The sequence below is a fragment of the Hyperolius riggenbachi genome, chromosome 6 (assembly GCF_040937935.1).
Source record: "Hyperolius riggenbachi isolate aHypRig1 chromosome 6, aHypRig1.pri, whole genome shotgun sequence".
Lineage (NCBI taxonomy): Eukaryota > Metazoa > Chordata > Amphibia > Anura > Hyperoliidae > Hyperolius > Hyperolius riggenbachi.
Genome location: NC_090651.1, coordinates 235,559,810 through 235,578,520, shown reverse-complemented (window position 1 = coordinate 235,578,520; position 18,711 = coordinate 235,559,810). Strand labels below are relative to the sequence as shown.

At 44.8% G+C, this 18,711-nt stretch overlaps 1 protein-coding gene across 5 annotated transcripts in view; it reads left to right on the top strand.

The window, feature by feature from the left end:
- Nucleotides 1–18,711, top strand: part of FOXJ3 (forkhead box J3) — a 129,485-nt gene that overhangs the window by 84,870 nt on the left and 25,904 nt on the right. For all 5 annotated transcript variants that reach the window (XM_068240541.1, XM_068240545.1, XM_068240540.1 and 2 more), the window contains 2 exons: nt 12,986–13,060; nt 16,555–16,638. In XM_068240541.1, coding sequence (XP_068096642.1) covers nt 12,986–13,060; nt 16,555–16,638 — 159 coding nt within the window. The remainder of the gene's footprint in view (nt 1–12,985; nt 13,061–16,554; nt 16,639–18,711) is intronic.

Sequence of the window (18,711 nt, the reverse complement as noted above, 5' to 3'; positions counted from 1 at the left end):
ACAGTCAGTGATGGTCTGGGGTGCCATGTCAGCTGCTGGTTTTGATCCACTGTGTTGATTTATCAAGGGCAGGGTCAATGCAGCTAGCTATCAGGAGATTTTGGAGCACTTCATGCTTCCATCTGCTGAAAAGCTTTATGGAGATGAAGATTTCATTTTTCAGCATGACCTGGCACCTGCTCAGTGCCAAAACCACTGGTAAATGGTTTACTGACCACGGTATTACTGTGCTCAATTGGCCTGCCAACTCTCCTGACCTGAACCCCATAGAGAATCTGTGGGCTATTGTGAAGAGAAAGTTGAGAGACGCAAGACCCAACACTCTGGATGAGCTTAAGGCCGCTATCGAAGCATCCTGGGCCTCCATAACACCTGAGCAGTGCCACGGGCTGATTGCCTCCATGCCACGCCGCATTGAAGCAGTCATTTCTGCAAAAGGATTCCCGACCAAGTATTGAGTGCATAACTGAACATAATTATTTGAAGGTTGACTTTTTTTTGTTTTAAAAACACTTTTCTTTTATTGGTCGGATGAAATATGTTAATTTTTTGAGATCGGAATTTTGAGTTTTTATGAGCTGTATGCCAAAATCATCAATATTAAAACAATAAAAGGCTTGAACTACTTCAGTTGTAGTGTAATGCATCTAAAATATATGAAAGTCTAATGTTTATCAGTACATTACAGAAAATAATGAACTTTATCACAATATGCTAATTTTTTGAGAAGATCCTGTATATCTGATTTAATTCGTTGGGAGAATTTAGGATTCTGTAAAATTGAGTTGTTTGCTTTCCAAAAGGGTCTGCCTGTCTTAGGAAGGCTTAAAGAGAACCCGAGGTGTGTTTAAAGAATGTTATCTGCATACAGAGGCTGGATCTGCCTATACAGCCCAGCCTCTGTTGCTATCCCAAACCCCACTAAAGTCCCCCTGCACTCTGCAATCCCTCATAAATCACAGCCGTGCTGTGAGGCTGTGTTTACATCTGTAGTGTCAGTCTCAGCTGCTCCCCCGCCTCCTGCATAGCTCCGGTCCCTGCCCCTGTCCCTTCCCTCCAATCAGCAGGGAGGGAAGGGATGCAGACGGGGACTGGAGTTCTGCAGGAGGCGGGGAGAGCAGCAGACTGACACTATAGAGATTAACACAGCCAGCTCTGACAAGCTGTTTGTCAGCAGCGTGGCTGTGATTTATGAGGGATTGCTGAGTGCAGGGAGACCTTAGGGGGGTTTGGGATAGCAACAGAGGCTGGGCTGTATAGGCAGATCCAGCCTCTGTATGCAGATAATATTCTTCAAACCCACCTCGGGTTCTCTTTAATAGAATAGCTAATGTTATAGGGGCATGGTCTGACCACGATATTACTCTTATCTCAGAACAGATTCGTTGTAACAGAGATTTGTTTGTGAAAACCATATTGATTCTTGTTATATGTCTTATGAACATTGGAGTAGAAAGTACGGTATACTCTCTTTCTGTGGGATGGGAGTAACGCCAGACATCATGTAGGTCAGCAGTAAGTATGGCTCGTTTCAGAGTATACCTTTTAGCAGCTGAGGAGTTGGAGGAATCTAATTTCTTATCCATGATACAGTTAAAATCGCCTACACATATATGTCCTTGTGCCATTTTCTGGACTTTACGATATACTTTATTGAAGAAAGCCACCTGATTTGTATTGGGAGCGTACATATTGACAACTGTAAATTGCTCTTGATTATTTTACATAGCAGTATCTGTTATCTGCCCTGCGCATCAGGGATGTGTTGTAATACCTCTACTGGTGTGGAATTCGAAAATGCGATCGATGCACCTCTTTTCTTTTTAGAATCTAAATAACTGTGGAAAATTTGGATTGTTTTAGATAAGACGCACCCGTCTTGTTCAGGTGGGTTTCTTGAATGCACAGAATTTGGGCTTTCTGCTTAATTGCTTCTTGCCGAAGACAAAACCTTTTTTTGTTGTTTAACCCTCTGGTGTTTAAGGAGAGAAAATTAAGTGACATCACCACATGTAGTAGCTTTAAGTCGGTTTAAACACTTATAGTAACCCCGGGCTGTACCATTAACAAAAGTTAGTGCATTACCCTTTTTGATATGGAGAAGATTGACATATCCCTGTGATCGCCATAGAAGGAAAGCTTTACTTAATACTAAAAACAACACCACTATGATAAAGAGTTAAGCCATAATATGAAGGTTGTATGATGCTTTTAGAAATATTAAAAATTTACAAAACTTTGTAAGGGGTTGTGTGCTATTACTGCACACTAGACCAGTTGTGGGGGAAAGAAAGTGACCGCTATCACACGGCTCAAAGGATCTCAGAACATGACAAGCCTCCTGTTCTAGTAAGCGTTTTCTGCATTTTTATTGGTCTTAGGTGGAGCAGACCAGTCCATCCTCTCCTGACGTGGAGGATGATGCTCATCTTGGGATTTCCCAGGTGTCCAGTTCCATTTTTGCAGCAGATGTAGTCCCTCATTTAGTGATTTAACAATAAACACAGGTCATGGTTTGGAGACCAGGAGCTTAGTGGGGAAGCCCCATTTGTATATGATTTTGTTGTCTCTCAAGGCTCTGGTGATTGGGATAAAATCCTTTCTGGCTTGGAGTGTTTGAGACAGATCAGAGAACAGCTGTATACTTTTATATGGATCTGGAAGGGACCGTCCCTTGCGTACTGCCCATAGTAGAGAGTTCTTGACATGGTAAAAATGAATACGAGCAATTACATCTCTGGGTGTTTGTTTGCTCAGAAACGTAGGCTTAGGCAGCTTATGAGCCCTGTCTATGCGCAATTCTTGTTGGGGAGTATCTGGTAGGACTCTTTTGATAAGATTTTTAATATACTCTTTTAGATCTTCCTGTTTTATTGTTTCTGGGACCCCTCTGAACTTCAAGTTGTTTCTATGGTTCCTGTCCTCTGCGTCAATCATCTTTTCTTTGATCCGTTTCACCTCATCTGAGAGCTCCGAGTGTGCATCCACCATCTCATTATGTTAAGTTACAACATCCTGAAGTTTTGTTTCACAGGCAGAGACCCCAGTATGCAGGATCATGGTAGTGTGTTCAAAATGTTTATAAGTTTCCTTCAGATCTATCTGGAGAGCACTTCTAAAGGATCTGAGCATGTCCTTAATAAAATTTTGAGAGATGGGCTGATCCGAGGTAGGGAAATTATCAAAGGGGTCAGGATATGATTGGTTGTTTCCTACCTGATCTCCTCCTAGATCAGGCATGGGCAAACTTGGCCCTCCAGCTGTTAAGGAACTACAAGTCCTACAATGCATTTGCCTTTGAGTCATGATTGGGGCTGTGAGACTCCTGCAATGCATTGTGGGACTTGTAGTTCCTTAACAGCTAGAGGGCCAAGTTTGCCCATGCCTGTTCTAGATCGACTCTTTGCCTTGACTTTGCTGGGCTTTGGAAGGTAGGAGAGTCCAGTGGTGAGGTCCCTGAAGGTTTGGGTGCTCTCTGCAGAAGGGAGACTCTTTCTGCAGCCGCAGCTGTGCTGTCTTCATTGCTGTCTCCCCGCGTGCTGGCTGAATGCACATGGCTGCGGGCGCCATCTTATTGGTTACTTCCCCCCACCGCCGGGCAAAAGTCTGTGAGCTTGCGGGGAATCGTGGATCCCTTCTTTCGTTTCTGGGCCATCCTCTCGGTCCACGCTAGGCAGGGAAGCTGCTTCCGCCTTGGATCGGCAGGTACTGTAGCTGTGAGCTGCATTAGTGAGAGAGGCTTGCCGGGAGCTACAGGCTTAAAGGGAAGGTTCACTGTGGATAAGAAAAAAATAAAAATGCTAATCCACTTACCTGGGGCTCACGGGGGCGCACTGACGTCATCGGACGTCTTCCGGGCTGTACTGCGCAGGCGCAGTAGTTCTGTGCCTGCGCAGTACAGCTCGGAGGACGTCCGATGACTTCAGCGCACCCGCGTGAGGCGCATTTTGGAGCGCAGAAGAGCCCGACCTGGCAGCCGGCCTGGCCAGGTCGGGTGCGCCACCGGAGGAGACCGGGAGCCTGCGGAGCGGCGCCGAGGGCACGTCCTGCCTGCCACGGGCTGGAGGAAGCCCCAGGTAAGTGGATTAGCAATTTTTTTTTTTATAATCCACCGTGAACCTTCCCTTTAAGCGGCCATCAACGTCGGCGCCAGGCTTCGCGCCCCTATCCCTGAATTTTTAACCTCTGTGACCAAGTGACCAACTGTGCCAAGTTTGGGGACTCTGGCTGTATTACTGCGAGAATGTCGATTACACTTTTTCCATTGACATGAATGGGTGAAATCTGATGTGTGATTCCACCCAGGTGTGCAGGGTGGGTTTAACCACTTCCCGACCGCCGTATATACAATTGGCGGCCGGGAAGTGCACCCCGCAAGGACCGCCGTATAGACAAATGGCGGCGGTCCTTGTAGGGGCATGGGCGGAGCGATCGCGTCATCCGTGACGCGATCCTCCGCCTCCGCCTGGCGCCGCTCACCCGCCGCAACATCCCGCCGGCTATACGGAAGCGCCGGCGGGATGTTAACCCGACGACCGCCGCATACAAAGTGTATAATACACTTTGTAATGTTTACAAAGTGTATTATACAGGCTGCCTCCTGCCCTGGTGGTCCCAGTGTCCGAGGGACCACCAGGGCAGGCTGCAGCCACCCTAGTCTGCACCAAGCACACTGATTTCCCCCCCCCCTGCCCCAGATCGCCCACAGCACCCATCAGACCCCCCCCTGCCCACCCCCCAGACCCCTGTTTGCACCCACTCACCCCCCTAATCACCCATCAATCACTCCCTGTCACTATCTGTCAACGCTATTTTTTTTTTATCCCCCCCCCCCTGCCCCCTGCTCCCTCCTTATCACCCCCCACCCCTCAGATTCTCCCCAGACCCCCCCCCCCATGTACTGTATGCATCTATCCCCCCTGATCACCTGTCAATCACCCATCAATCACCCCCTGTCACTGCCACCCAGCAATCAGCCCCTAACCTGCCCCTTGCGGGCAATCAGATCGCCCGCAGATCCGACATCAGATCATCTCCCAAATCCATTGTTTACATCTATTCTCTCCTCTAAACACCCACTAATTACCCATCAATCACCCATCAATCACCCCCTATCACCACCTGTCACTTTTACCTATCAGATCAGACCCTAATCTGCCCCTTGCGGGCACCCAGTCACCCGCCTACATGCTCAGATTGCCCTCTGACCCCCCCTTATCAATTCACCAGTGCATTAATTACATCTGTTCTTCCCTGTAATAACCCACTGATCACCTGTCAATCACCTGCCAATCACCTATCACCCATCAATCACCCCCTGTCACTGCCACCCATTAATCAGCCCCTAACCTGCCCCTTGCGGGCAATCTGATCACCCACCCACACCATTAGATCGCCCGCAAACCCGCCGTCAGATTACCTCCCAAATGTATTGTTTACATCTGTTATCTTCTCTAAACACCCACTAATTACCCATCAATCACCCCCTATCACCACCTGTCACTGTTACCTATCAGATCAGACCCTAATCTGCCCCTTGCGGGCACCCAATCACCCGCCCACACGCTCAGATTGCCCTCAGACCCCCCCCCCCCTTATCAATTCGCCAGTGCATTAATTACATCTGTCCTTCCCTGTAATAACCCACTGATCACCTGTCAATCACCTGCCAATCACCTATCACCCATCAATCACCCCCTGTCACTGCCACCCAACAATCAGCCCCTAACCTGCCCCTTGCGGGCAATCTGATCACCCACCCACACCAATAGATCGCCCGCAGATCCGACATCAGATCACCACCCAAGCGCAGTGTTTCCATTTATTCTCTCCTCTAAACACCCACTAATTACCCATCAATCACACATCAATCACCCATCAATCACCCCCTATCACTGCCACCCATCAATCACCCCCTGTCACTGCCACCCATCAATCAGCCCCTAACCTGCCCCTTGCGGGCAATCTGATCACCCACCCACACCAATAGATCGCCCGCAGATCCGACATCAGATCACCACCCAAGCGCAGTGTTTCCATTTATTCTCTCCTCTAAACACCCACTAATTACCCATCAATCACACATCAATCACCCATCAATCACCCCCTATCACTGCCACCCATCAATCACCCCCTGTCACTGCCACCCATCAATCAGCCCCTAACCTGCCCCTTGCGGGCAATCTGATCACCCACCCACACCAATAGATCGCCCGCAGATCCGACGTCCGATCACCTCCCAAGTGCAGTGTTTACATCTGTTCTCTACCCTAAACACCCACTAATTACCCATCAATCACCCCCTGTCACTGCTACCTATCAGATTAGACCCCTATCTGCCCCTAGGGCACTCAATCACCCGCCCACACCCTCAGAATGCCCTCAGACCCCAGCCCTGATCACCTCGCCAGTGCATTGCTTGCATCTATTACCCCCTCTAATCACACCTTGAGACACCCATCAATCACCTCCTGTCACCCCCTAGCACACCTACCCATCAGATCAGGCCCTAATTTTCCTCGTGTGGTCTCCTGATCACTCGGCCAAACCCTCAGATCCCCCTCAGACCGCCTTCCGATCACCTCCCCAGTGCATTGATTGCATCTATTTTCCCCTCTAACCACCCCCTGAGACACCCATCAATCGCCTCCTGTCACCCCCCTAGCACTCCTATCCATCAGATCAGGCCCAATACAACCTGTCATCTAAAAGGCCACCCTGCTTATGACCGGTTCCACAAAATTCGCCCCCCTCATAGACCACCTGTCATCAAAATTTGCAGATGCTTATACCCCTGAACAGTCATTTTGAGACATTTGGTTTCCAGACTACTCACGGTTTTGGGCCCGTAAAATGCCAGGGCGGTATAGGAACCCCACAAGTGACCCCATTTTAGAAAGAAGACACCCCAAGGTATTCTGTTAGGTGTATGACGAGTTCATAGAAGATTTTATTTTTTGTCAAAAGTTAGCGGAAATTGATTTTTATTGTTTTTTTTTTCCACAAAGTGTCATTTTTCACTAACTTGTGACAAGAAATAAAATCTTCTATGAACTCGCCATACACCTAACGGAATACCTTGGGGTGTCTTCTTTCTAAAATGGGGTCACTTGTGGGGTTCCTATACTGCCCTGGCATTTTAGGGGCCCTAAACCGCGAGGAGTAGTCTAGAAAACAAATGCCTCAAAATGACCTGTGAATAGGACGTTGGGCCCCTTAGCGCACCTAGGCTGCAAAAAAGTGTCACACATGTGGTACCGCCGTACTCAGGAAAAGTAGTATAATGTGTTTTGGGGTGTATTTTTACACATACCCATGCTGGGTGGGAGAAATTTCTATGTAAATAGACAATTGTGTGTAAAAAAAAATCAAACAATTGTCATTTACAGGGATATTTCTCCCACTTAGCATGGGTATGTGTAAAAATACACCCCAAAACACATTATACTACTTCTCCTGAGTACGGCGGTACCACGTGTGGCACTTTTTTACACCCTAAGTACGCTAAGGGCCCCAAAGTCCATTGAGTACCTTTAGGATTTCACAGGTCATTTTGCGACATTTGGTTTCAAGACTACTCCTCACGGTTTAGGGCCCCTAAAATGCCAGGGCAGTATAGGAACCCCACAAATGACCCCATTCTAGAAAGAAGACACCCAAAGGTATTCCGTTAGGAGTATGGTGAGTTCATAGAAGATTTTATTTTTTGTCACAAGTTAGCGGAAAATTACACTTTGTGAAAAAAAACAATTAAAATCAATTTCCGATAACTTGTGACAAAAACATAAAAACTTCTATGAACTCACCATACTCCTAACGGAATACCTTGGGGTGTCTTCTTTCTAAAATGGAGTCATTAGTGGGGTTTCTATACTGCCCTGGCATTTTAGGGGCCCTAAACCGTGAGGAGTAGTCTTGAAACAAAAATGACCTGTGAAATCCTAAAGGTACTCATTGGACTTTGGGCCCCTTAGCGCAGTTAGGGTGCAAAAAAGTGCCACACATGTGGTATCGCCCTACTCAGGAGAAGTAGTACAATGTGTTTTGAGGTGTATTTTTACACATACCCATGCTAGGTGGGAGAAAGATCTCTGTAAATCAGGGGTCTCAAACTCGCGGCCCGCGGGCCATTTGCGGCCCGCGATACAATATTTTGTGGCCCCAGGGCCCCAGAGCTTGTAGGGGCCCCCAGTGGCTACAAGAGGAAAAAAAAATTTTTCAAATCGGCCTTATAGTTTTTGAGAAAATTGATTTTAAATTTGCAAAGGAAAAAAATACACATTTAAAAACCCGCCGACTTTAATGGTTAATAGCAAATCCACCTTAAATGCTAGAAACCCTAAATTTGCAGGATATGTTAAGGAGATCATTAGGAATAAGAGGAAAAAACAATTTTTCAAAAAGACCTTATAGTTTTTGAGAAAATCGATTTTAAAGTTTCAAAGGAAAATAGTATACTTTTAAATGCGGTAAATGTCACTTTTAGTAGCAAGCCTAACGGTAGTGTAATTTTACATGTATCAAAAGAAAGAGCAATACATTTCCTGACGGGGTTTCCAGGGGGTCCATACGCAGCCGCAGCGCTTTGGCCAGGGATCGCTATACAGCCGTAATATGGCTGTATGAAGATTCCTGGCATTTTTTCCTATTTTCCCAATTTTTTTTTTTATGTTTAGAGTGGGCGGGCAGAGGCGGCGATCCGCCGCGATTGACTTCAGGAGGGGCAGAGCTGAAGCTGAAAGCTCTGCCCCTTCCAGTAAATGCCGGCGGATTGCCCCCCGGGGCGATTTGGGGGCTCTGCAGCCCTCGTTTTGCGGCGGGGACATGTGAACTCCCTTATGCCGCCCAGCCTCATCCTGACTTTGCCTCCTGCGGCCCCCGGGTAAATTGAGTTTGAGACCCCTGCTGTAAATGGACAATTGTGTGTAAAAAATAAAATAAAAAAATTGTCATTTACAGAGATATTTCTCCCACTCAGCATGGGTATGTGTAAAAATACACCCCAAAACACATTATACTACTTCTCCTGAGTACGGCAATACCACATGTGTGGCACTTTTTTGCAGCCTAACTGCGCTAAGGGGCCCAAAGTCCAATGAGCACCTTTAGGCTTTACAGGGGTGCTTACAAATTAGCACCCCCCCCCAAAATGTGAGGACAGTAAACACACCCCACAAATGACCCCATTTTGGAAAGTAGACACTTCAAGGTATTCAGAGAGGGGCATGGTGAGTCCGTGGCAGATTTCATTTTTTTTGTCGCAAGTTAGAAGAAATGGAAACTTTTTTTTTTTTTTTTTTTGTCACAAAGTGTCATTTTCCGCTTACTTGTGACAAAAATTAATATCTTCTATGAACTCACTATGCCTCTCAGTGAATACTTTGGGATGTCTTCTTTCCAAAATGGGGTCATTTGGGGGGTATTTATACTATCCTGGAATTCTAGCCCCTCATGAAACATGTCAGGTGGTCAGAAAAGTCATAGATGCTTGAAAATGGGAAAATTCACTTTTTGCACCATAGTTTGTAAAGGCTATAACTTTTTTTTTATCAAAAACATGTTTGTCCACATTTTTCGCGCTGCATGTATACAGAAATTTTACTTTATTTTAAAAATGTCAGCACAGAAAGTTAAAAAAATCATTTTTTTGCCAAAATTCATGTCTTTTTTGATGAATATAATAAAAAGTGAAAATCGCAGGAGCAATCAAATAGCACCAAAAGAAAGCTTTATTAGTGACAAGAAAAGGAGCCAAAATTCATTTAGGTGGTAGGTTGTATGAGCGAGCAATAAACCGTGAAAGCTGCAGTGGTCTGAATGGAAAAAAAGTGGCCGGTCCTTAAGGGGTAGAAAGCCCTAGGTCCTCAAGTGGTTAATAAGACCTCCAGAACAGATTTTCCCAGGTAGTAAGGAATCTGTGTACCAAGCTTCATTGAAAACGGCCAAAAAACACACACACACACGCACACACACGCACACACGTTTGTCAAGAGGTACTTGATGATGGCACTGCTTCTAGGGGGTACTTGGTCAAAACACTTATTTAAAAGGAGGTACATGTTATTATGATGATACACAATGGCCTAAGCATTTTTGTCATTTTTTGCACTTTAGTAGTTTTTCCGTATTTACAACAAATCTAATCGTAGCACCTGATCTCCACGACTTTCTGTGTCACTAATTCAGGAAGTACGTATTAGAAGCAGAGGGTCGGCATAACAGCCAGGTGAGAGACTTTAAAAATAATAATAATTAAAAAAAAAAGATAGTAATAGCTTTTTCAGTATTCCTCTTGTATAATTCTCCAACCCTGAGCACAAGTTTGCCCTCCAGTACCTGTATTAATAACCAGGCCTAACTATTAAAATGCAGTCAATTCTGTAATTACATTAAGATCACATTAAACTGATAGGCTGGAGTTATCACTTTTTATGCTTCTGTGGAACTGCTGTGACTCAGCAGCGATCCTGCCAAAACGTATCACCAGCCAGGAGGCCAGTTAACACCTTTGCTGTGGAGTATGTGGCACCTGAGGGGTTAAGCTCATCAATTTGTTTTCGCTCAGCAGTTTTACACAAGGAGGTTTTATGTTGCATCAGTTTACTTCCTGGCTTCCTGCTCACCTGAATGGGAGTGTAATTCTGGCTACTATCTCCTGAAATAATTACACTGGTTTATGCAGAGATGGGGCCTACTAATTGCTTTCTATTGGGCAGTGCCAGGGTGTTGTGGTGCATCACTTTATATAGATCAATAACAAGACAGCTGGAGCTGTTCCAGGTAATCTGGAAAAAGGACTATGGTGCTTTGAGAGCGCTACTGCACAGCTGAGATCTGTTGCAACAGCTATTTTGCCTTTTAGATGAATTTAAAAGATTTTTGAAGTTAGTGCAAGGAACCATATTTATTTCCTTTTAAGCAATACCTGTTGCCTGGCAACAGGTGATCTATTTGCCTGCAGTAGTGTCTGAATCAGCTAATTCAATCAGACTTTAGTCAAAGCCCCAAAGCATGCTTTTTTGGGGTTTATGGCTAAAAGTATTATAGGCAGAGGATCAGCAGGGCAGCCAGGCAATCTGCATTGTTTAAAAGGAAATAAATATGGCACCCTCTCTCACTTAAAGTGGACCCAAACCAAACATTTTTTTTAATTCAAAATATTTAGTTGCACCACTCTGACACTTACAAAGATAAATAAACACTCCTTTAAACTTAGGAGCATTTCAGTGCATGCTTTTCACCCTTCTCTTTTCATAACTAGGGTTATACAGGTGTCAGCCATTAGCAAGTCCTCCTTTGCCAGACACCTTCTACTCCACCAGTTTGCCGGATTCTGTCCCGGCAATATGAAAGGAAGGGAGGAGTTCCTCCAATAAATGTAAAATATTTTATATTTGTCATCTTGCAGCTGAAAAAAGGCTGCTATTATTATAAGTTAGAAAATAGATTTTATTTCTGAAATCTTGTATTTTTAATTTGGGTCCACTGTAAGGTTCACTTTAGCTTTCCATAGAGGTGGCATGGTGGTGTAGAGTTTCACACTCGTCATGCAGCACCTAAAGGCTTGTACACACGCTTGATAGTCTGGAACGATGGGTCCGTCGGACCCTCCCGCTGGGCGGGCGTTCCAGCGATAGTAGAGCGTGTGTACAGTCTGTCAGCAGACTGATAATGCTGTTTCTGAGCGATCCGCTGGGCGAATCGCTCAGAAACAGCCTTATCAGTCTTCAGACAGACTGTACACACGCTGTACTGTCGTTGGAACGCCCGCCTGGCGGGAGGGTCCGACGGAACCGTCGTTCCAGACTATCAAGCGTGTGTACAAGCCTATAGTCCCATCGCAGCCAGGACACTACCTGTGTGGAGATTGTACATAGGACACTTCAATTTCCTTCCATGTTCCCAAAACAAGCTGATTAGTTATCTGTTCTGTCTGATATTTGCTTTGGACTATAGTTAAGCCTTGTACACACATTCAATGTCGATTGGCCAATCATTGGCCATTTTACCCCCTCCATGTACTATGAGAGCTTAACTGCACAATCTGTTCATAGTATTCAAAATCTGTTGATGGCCCGAGAGGGCGCTTCAGCCCAGTTCCATCTGGCGCATGTGTAAGGCTTTATGGCCAGTTTGGGGTAGAACCAGATAACTACTTATCAGTATGTTTTGGGTTTAAGGAGGAAACCAGAATGCTGAAATGAAACCCACACAAATACAGGGATGACATACAAACTCTATGCAGACAGTCTTCTGGCAGAGATTTGAATGTGACACTCTAGCACGGCCAGGCAAGGTTGAAGGGCTCTAAGCCGAGCCAGTTTATGCACAAGGCAATCCTAGGCAGTACCCTGGTAGATGCTAGCCCCCAGCAAAGCTTACTTAAAATGCTAGATGACCATTGTGGGCAAAAACGGCTATCTGGCCTAGAGCCCCATTTCATCTTAATCATTTTCTGGCATGCAGGCATTGTTCCTTTGTGCCGCCAGACTACACTACCATACTCTGCTGCTGCTTCAGTAGAAAATACATCATTAAATGGAATGGTGGTTTTAAATTAAATGAGAGTTTGTAGCATTAATCTATGTATTTTTTTATTTTATAATTGACAGTTGAGCTATAATGCATTTACAGTGCTGCCCTGTACCTTGCATGCTGCCAAGAAGGGTTGTCTAAGCTCTCTACAGCCAAGCAATACATGCATAGAAAAAAGCTACAGTTTCTTAATCAAGATCGTGTCATCTCAGATCTGCATCATTTTTTTGCTGCAGTAGACATTACTGGCAGATGATTGTGGGATAGAGCAATAACTAACCTGTGTGTGTAAGATTTGCTGCTTTACCTCGGTTGACCTCTTGGTTTTGGCCCAGCGCATTGCACGGCACAAAATGCTGGTAAAGCACTTATGTCTAATTCTTGCAGCTCCGGAGCAATGTCTTATTGTAATTCAATGCTGACAAGTCACACCTGTGTTTTCTGCTTACAGAATTCTATACGACACAACCTATCATTGAATAAGTGCTTTCTGAAAGTGCCTCGATCAAAGGACGACCCTGGAAAGGTGAGTGCGCTACTCTATATGTCATTGTCATTCCCGCACAATCTCCTCCTAGTATACTGCCATGTACAGTACAGAGCCTGTATTAGTGAGAAGGAAATGAAGCACTGAGATCAGAAGTAATTTGAATTAGTTCCAAATTACCTTAATTTTTCCTACCTAAGCGATTTAAGAACCCCCCTGGCAGCTCATTGTGTGTGTGCATCATCACCATCAGTGTTTATGCATATACTACGGATGTAGCTGCACACTGCTGGTCTGACACCTCCTGCTTCTCCTCTTTAGCTGTACACACTCATTGCTGCCCATGGCTGAATGACTGGATTACTCTTATATCTGTAACTCTTTTATAACCCTCCTCCTAGCTTAGAATACAGGGCTCAGATTACTGTTGCAATGGATGCTATATCCGATTCCTTCAGAAAACACTTAAGTGCCCATTAACGGTACAATTTTTCACTAAATACTATCTTTCAATGTGATTTGAACGATCGTAACTAATTGGAAGACAACTATTGATATGTTTACACTCGATGCGGTATCTATGAATCGCAATTGTACCAAATGCTGCATTTTTCTGGGATTGCATTTCTGTTCTATTCAGTACAACTGATGGGACTTTGCAACCGCACTAAAAATCGCATGGCAAATGCAGAGGAAATATGATTGTGATTTCCTCTGTGTTTAGGGGTTTGCAGGAGTCTAATGCTGGGAATACACCATAAGTTTTTTTTGGCAGATAGGTGGCTCGATAGATAATTTCAGACAGGTCCGATCTGATTTCGATTGATTTCTGATCAATTTTTTAATTGAAGTGAATGGAAATCAATCAAAAAATCGCATCAGCCAGTAAATCTGGCGAAAAAAACTCATAATGTATTCCCAGCACAACAAATTCCTTGCATACTTATAGAATTAGCATAGATAGGTTTTAGTCTACACTGACAGCTAAAGAAAAAATCCACTGAGGTCAAACCGCATGCTTTGCTGTCACACCAGGACGGCTGACGAGTAAAAATGAAGAAAAAAAGACGTTTATGTTGAAAGCTTAAAACACTGATGCTGAGTGTGAGATTTCTGCAAGGGATTGTTACAAAAACTTCCTAGTGCTCTGCTGTTAGACATGGTATTAGAGCTAAGAAGAACTGCTTGGTAGTTGTTTTTAAAGAGAACTCGAGGGTTCCCTAAGAAGAGGCAAGTCTCCTCCGGAGGCTGCTCACTTCTTCCTCCAGTCCTCTGCCGCTGCCTGGCACCCGCTTGAATTTTGTGCCCAAGCGGCTCTTCATGCATGAGCGCAGCCGTGTACGAGTATCTTCAGCTTTATGTACAGGGGCAATACAGCCACCCCCATGTACAATGGGGAGCGTGGCCGCGCAAACATAACAACTGCTTTCTGGATATATTCTGGGGTACACGCTTATAAACCAGGGCTGTGGAGTTGGAGTCTGAGTCGAGGACTCGGAGTCGGGGCAATTTTGGGCACTCGGAGTTGGAGTCGGAGTCGTGGTTTCATAAAATGAGGAGTCGGAGTCTCATGATTTTTGTACAAAATCCACAGCCCTGTTAAGTATTAGACTAAGGAGTCGAGGAGTCGGAGTCTGAGCAATTTTGGGTACCCGGAGTCGGAGTCGTGGTTTCAGAAACTGAGGAGTCGGAGTCGGAAGATTTTTGTACCGACTCCACAGCTCTGTTATAAACGGTGAGGGCCAGGAGGGTGTGGGAAGCCTCTGCAAGATACAGAGCTACCCTTTTGTTGTGTAATTATTTTTTATTTTTTTAATGCCGCCTTAGGTACAATTTAGAGTGGCATAAGTCTAAAGATGGGTTCTAAGGAGCACATGTATTCATGTCATCTTCTGCTGTTGTAGTGCCACTCCTGACACAATTTCCCCTCAAACTACAGCACCTGTCCTCTGCCCTTACACCCAAGCTGACATCCTGCTCACCATATCCCCTTTTCCTTGAGCTGCACCTTTTCTAGAGTGTTTATGTGCCCCTCATTATAATGCAGGGGTCAGCAGGGTGTATGTAGAACACCTTGACACCTGCTAACAAAGAGAGATGAATACAGCTCAGGAGAGGACTGGAGTGAAAGTACCAAATGAAGCCGGTAAGTATTACTTATAATCCACACTTCCTCACCAGCCTCTGCAGTGTCATAAGACCTTAAAGGGAACCAGAGATTAACGTTTCACACAAAATAAACATATCAGTTGATAGCTTGTAAAGAATAAATGCTCTACCTGATAATTTTGCCGCTCTGGTGTGCCTTTTTTAGTGTTTTTTATCCATTATTGCTCCAGGAAAAATCAAATATGGCCGCCGGCTCATATCACTTCTGCTTCCAGGTTATGAGGTGTTCTGGATGTGCTGTCTAGGCTATATGAGACTAGGCTGCTATCTAGGCTAAATGCAGCCTTTCATCTATGTGCTTTCATATTGGTATGATCTGCCTGTAGGAAGTGTCACTGATAACTGCATTTTCATTCCTATGAGAATCTAGTGCACACAGAGCACACAGGGATCATATTACAGCCACAGAGCTTCTCTCTCAGGAGCAGCCCCCTCCCATGTCATCACAGCTCTCAGTATGCAAAGCAGAAGATCTAAGCCAGGAGGGGGAAGGCTTGGGCTTGAAAGGACTTCACAGAAGAGTGACTCAGCTATAATGATTCCAGGTCAAACCTCGACTGAATTGTCGGTGGATTCTTATCACAGTTGCTAATAGACTAATTAAGCAGATAACAATGAAGCTAAAAGCAGGGTAGGTGTTTACTGTCATGTTCCCACTGATAAATGTAATAAAATACATGAGGGTGCTTCATCTCTGGTTCTCTTTAAAGTGGATCCGAGATGAAAAAGTAACTATAACAAATAACTTGTCTATATATCTTCTCTAAAGTTTAGAAAGTTTACACAGCAAATCTAGCTGCAAACAGCTTTAAAAGTTTATAATTATTTATTGCTGTGATACAATGAGGGCAGCCATGTTCTGTTTGCCACATTGTCACAGGCCTGAGGGCTGGAGATGCTATCGCCTTGCCTGTGTGTAAATTCAGTCCCCTCTCCTCCTCCCTCCTCCCCTCTGCCTCTGAAATCAATTACTAGTAACCTCCTCCTCCTCCTCCTGCTCAGACTGAGTTCCCATAAGCCCTTGCTACCTGGGACTGAGTGCCAAGGCTATCTGAAGAGCTGTGGGCGAGGCTTGTTTAGTTTATAGGGAATTAGAGTATTAAAACAAAAAAAGTATTTGGCTTGAGGAATGCCCTATAAACTATATGTAAGGAACACAATTATGCAATGAGTAAAAGTTTATCTCGGTTCCACTTTAATTAATTTAAGGCTAGCCAGGTGAACACTGCAGATTGAACATTTGGAGCAGAGGCCTTGCCTGCTTCCCTGGATGGAGGAGAGACATTTATACAGTAGTCTAATAACTATCACCGTGTGTGTGTTGCCAGCACCGGTCTCTCAAAAATGCTATGTTTTTATTCCAGGGCTCCTACTGGGCAATAGACACAAATCCAAAGGAGGATGCATTACCAGCTCGGCCGAAGAAGAGGCCGCGATCTGGAGAGCGGGTAGGTCCATGTCTTCCCCTCATTGGCTATCATTCATGAACAGGCTGTCGGTAAAGAGAATCAGTGCAGGAAAATACCGCTGGCGGATTTTTAGACTTCTGGGTGGGCATTCATAAAGATGTATCCGTGTGCGGAAGCAGTGCGGAGATTCCCCGAGCTAAGCTGGCGGTAGGCTTGCGGAGACACGGAAGCTGCCGAGTTGATACATTTCTCCGTGTTCTGCTCTGCTGCAGCTGCCTGGGAGGTCTGTGCGTCTCCATTCATTTACATTGATATCGCCACATCAGAGGGAGCGGAACTTCCCGACCTCACACCGCTTGCGGTGATCTTTATGAATGAACATTTTGCTACATTTGTACCGATAATCAACGCACAAGGCGGTGATTTATCACTCTGCTCGGTAGTGTCGTTTTTCCATGCGGAAAGAGGCTTTATGAATGCTGACTTTGCCGAGTGGTCGGTAAAGTCAGCTGTTTTAAGCATTTCCGCATGCGGAAATGCTTTATGAATGATAGCCATTGTCGGAGGATAGAGAGTCAGATGGCTGCATTGTACTGTGGTTGCTCATGACTTGCTGGATAAATGGATTTATAAACCTGCTACAGTTATCCCAGATTTCTGTCTGATCCGAAGTGCAATTGTAATCTATTACTAATTTAGATATCCTGTCGCTTCTACTGAGGCCAAAAGTGCACGAGCAAATGGTCTGCTTTACTAACAGTACAATCTATGCATGCCTTGTGCACTGTTTTGCATGTGGCCACTTTGCTATCAGCTGGCTTATGCTATTGGGAATCACCCCTGCTCACAGCCTCACTTCCATGCTCTGTATAAGAGCTGTATAGGCTGCTGCGATGCGCTTCATGCCAGTGAGGCATACCCTAACACCAACCACCAACCAAAACACACTGGGAACAGATTTCCAATAGATTTCAGAATTAAATCTATTGGAAATCGATCTAAATGCATTATTGGACCATTAGATCCAATGCAATTCTATGGGCCATCGAACTGCTGCCAGCAGCAGATCGACCGAGATTTTCTATCCTGTCAGATCAAATCAATCGAAATCGGCCGCAAATCGTTCAAAAGATTTGATAGAATCGATTTCTGAATGATCGATTCCATAGAATTGATTGATCGATGGCTGAAATTGACCAGTGTATGGGCCCCTTAAATCACGTAGATGGAAACGAGGCCTAATCTGAGGTGGGAAGAAGAGGACATGACTAGAATCGGTGCAGTTAGAATTTGCACACTAGTAAGGACGACAGGGCTCACTGCACTCTCATTTCTCAAGATGAGTATAGCAGAGGGTGTCCAGTATTCTTGGCATACAGCTTAACCATTAGTTGGCAATGCACATTATTAAGACTGTAAAAGTCTTACTAAACCCAGAACTGAATAAGGCAAATTCTAATAGCAATCAGGATAATACGTGACCATAGACATTTTATAGAAGCAAATTGGTGGGCACAATACCTGCCTTGTGGTCTAAATATACTGGCCAGTAAGTATGCCCTGCTTCCTCACTTTTCTTGATTTCATTGGTGGTTGGGTCAGTCAGGTAGAAAAACCTGTAGAAAAACTACATACCGTATATGTTTGGCTACATTTCCCATCATTCCTGCATTAGAGTAGAAACCATGTCTGCCTGAGAAGGTGGGCATTTATTGTTTTACAAGGCTTTAATCTGTTAAGTGGAAAGGTGCGTAATAATCAATAGGAGATTTAAGCCTGTACTGGTATATGCACGGCTGCAGTCAATCAGCTGCATAATAGGTTTTGAATTTGAAAAGTTAATTTCCAAAGAAAATACTTGTACTTTACAGTAATCATCATGATTACTCTAAGAATTTGCCTAGTTTAGTTTTCGGTTTGGTTAGACTTTAAAATGACCTCTGACTTGTTTATCAGTTGGAGAAGGAAGTCCCTCACAGCTGTGGAGGAGTGGACAAGCTTGTACTACGGGTGACATCACAGTGACATTCTCTGACAGGGGAACTATGCACAGACATACTCGGGCAATGAAAGAAAGCATGCAAACCGTCTGAGAGCAGACGTGATGGAGCT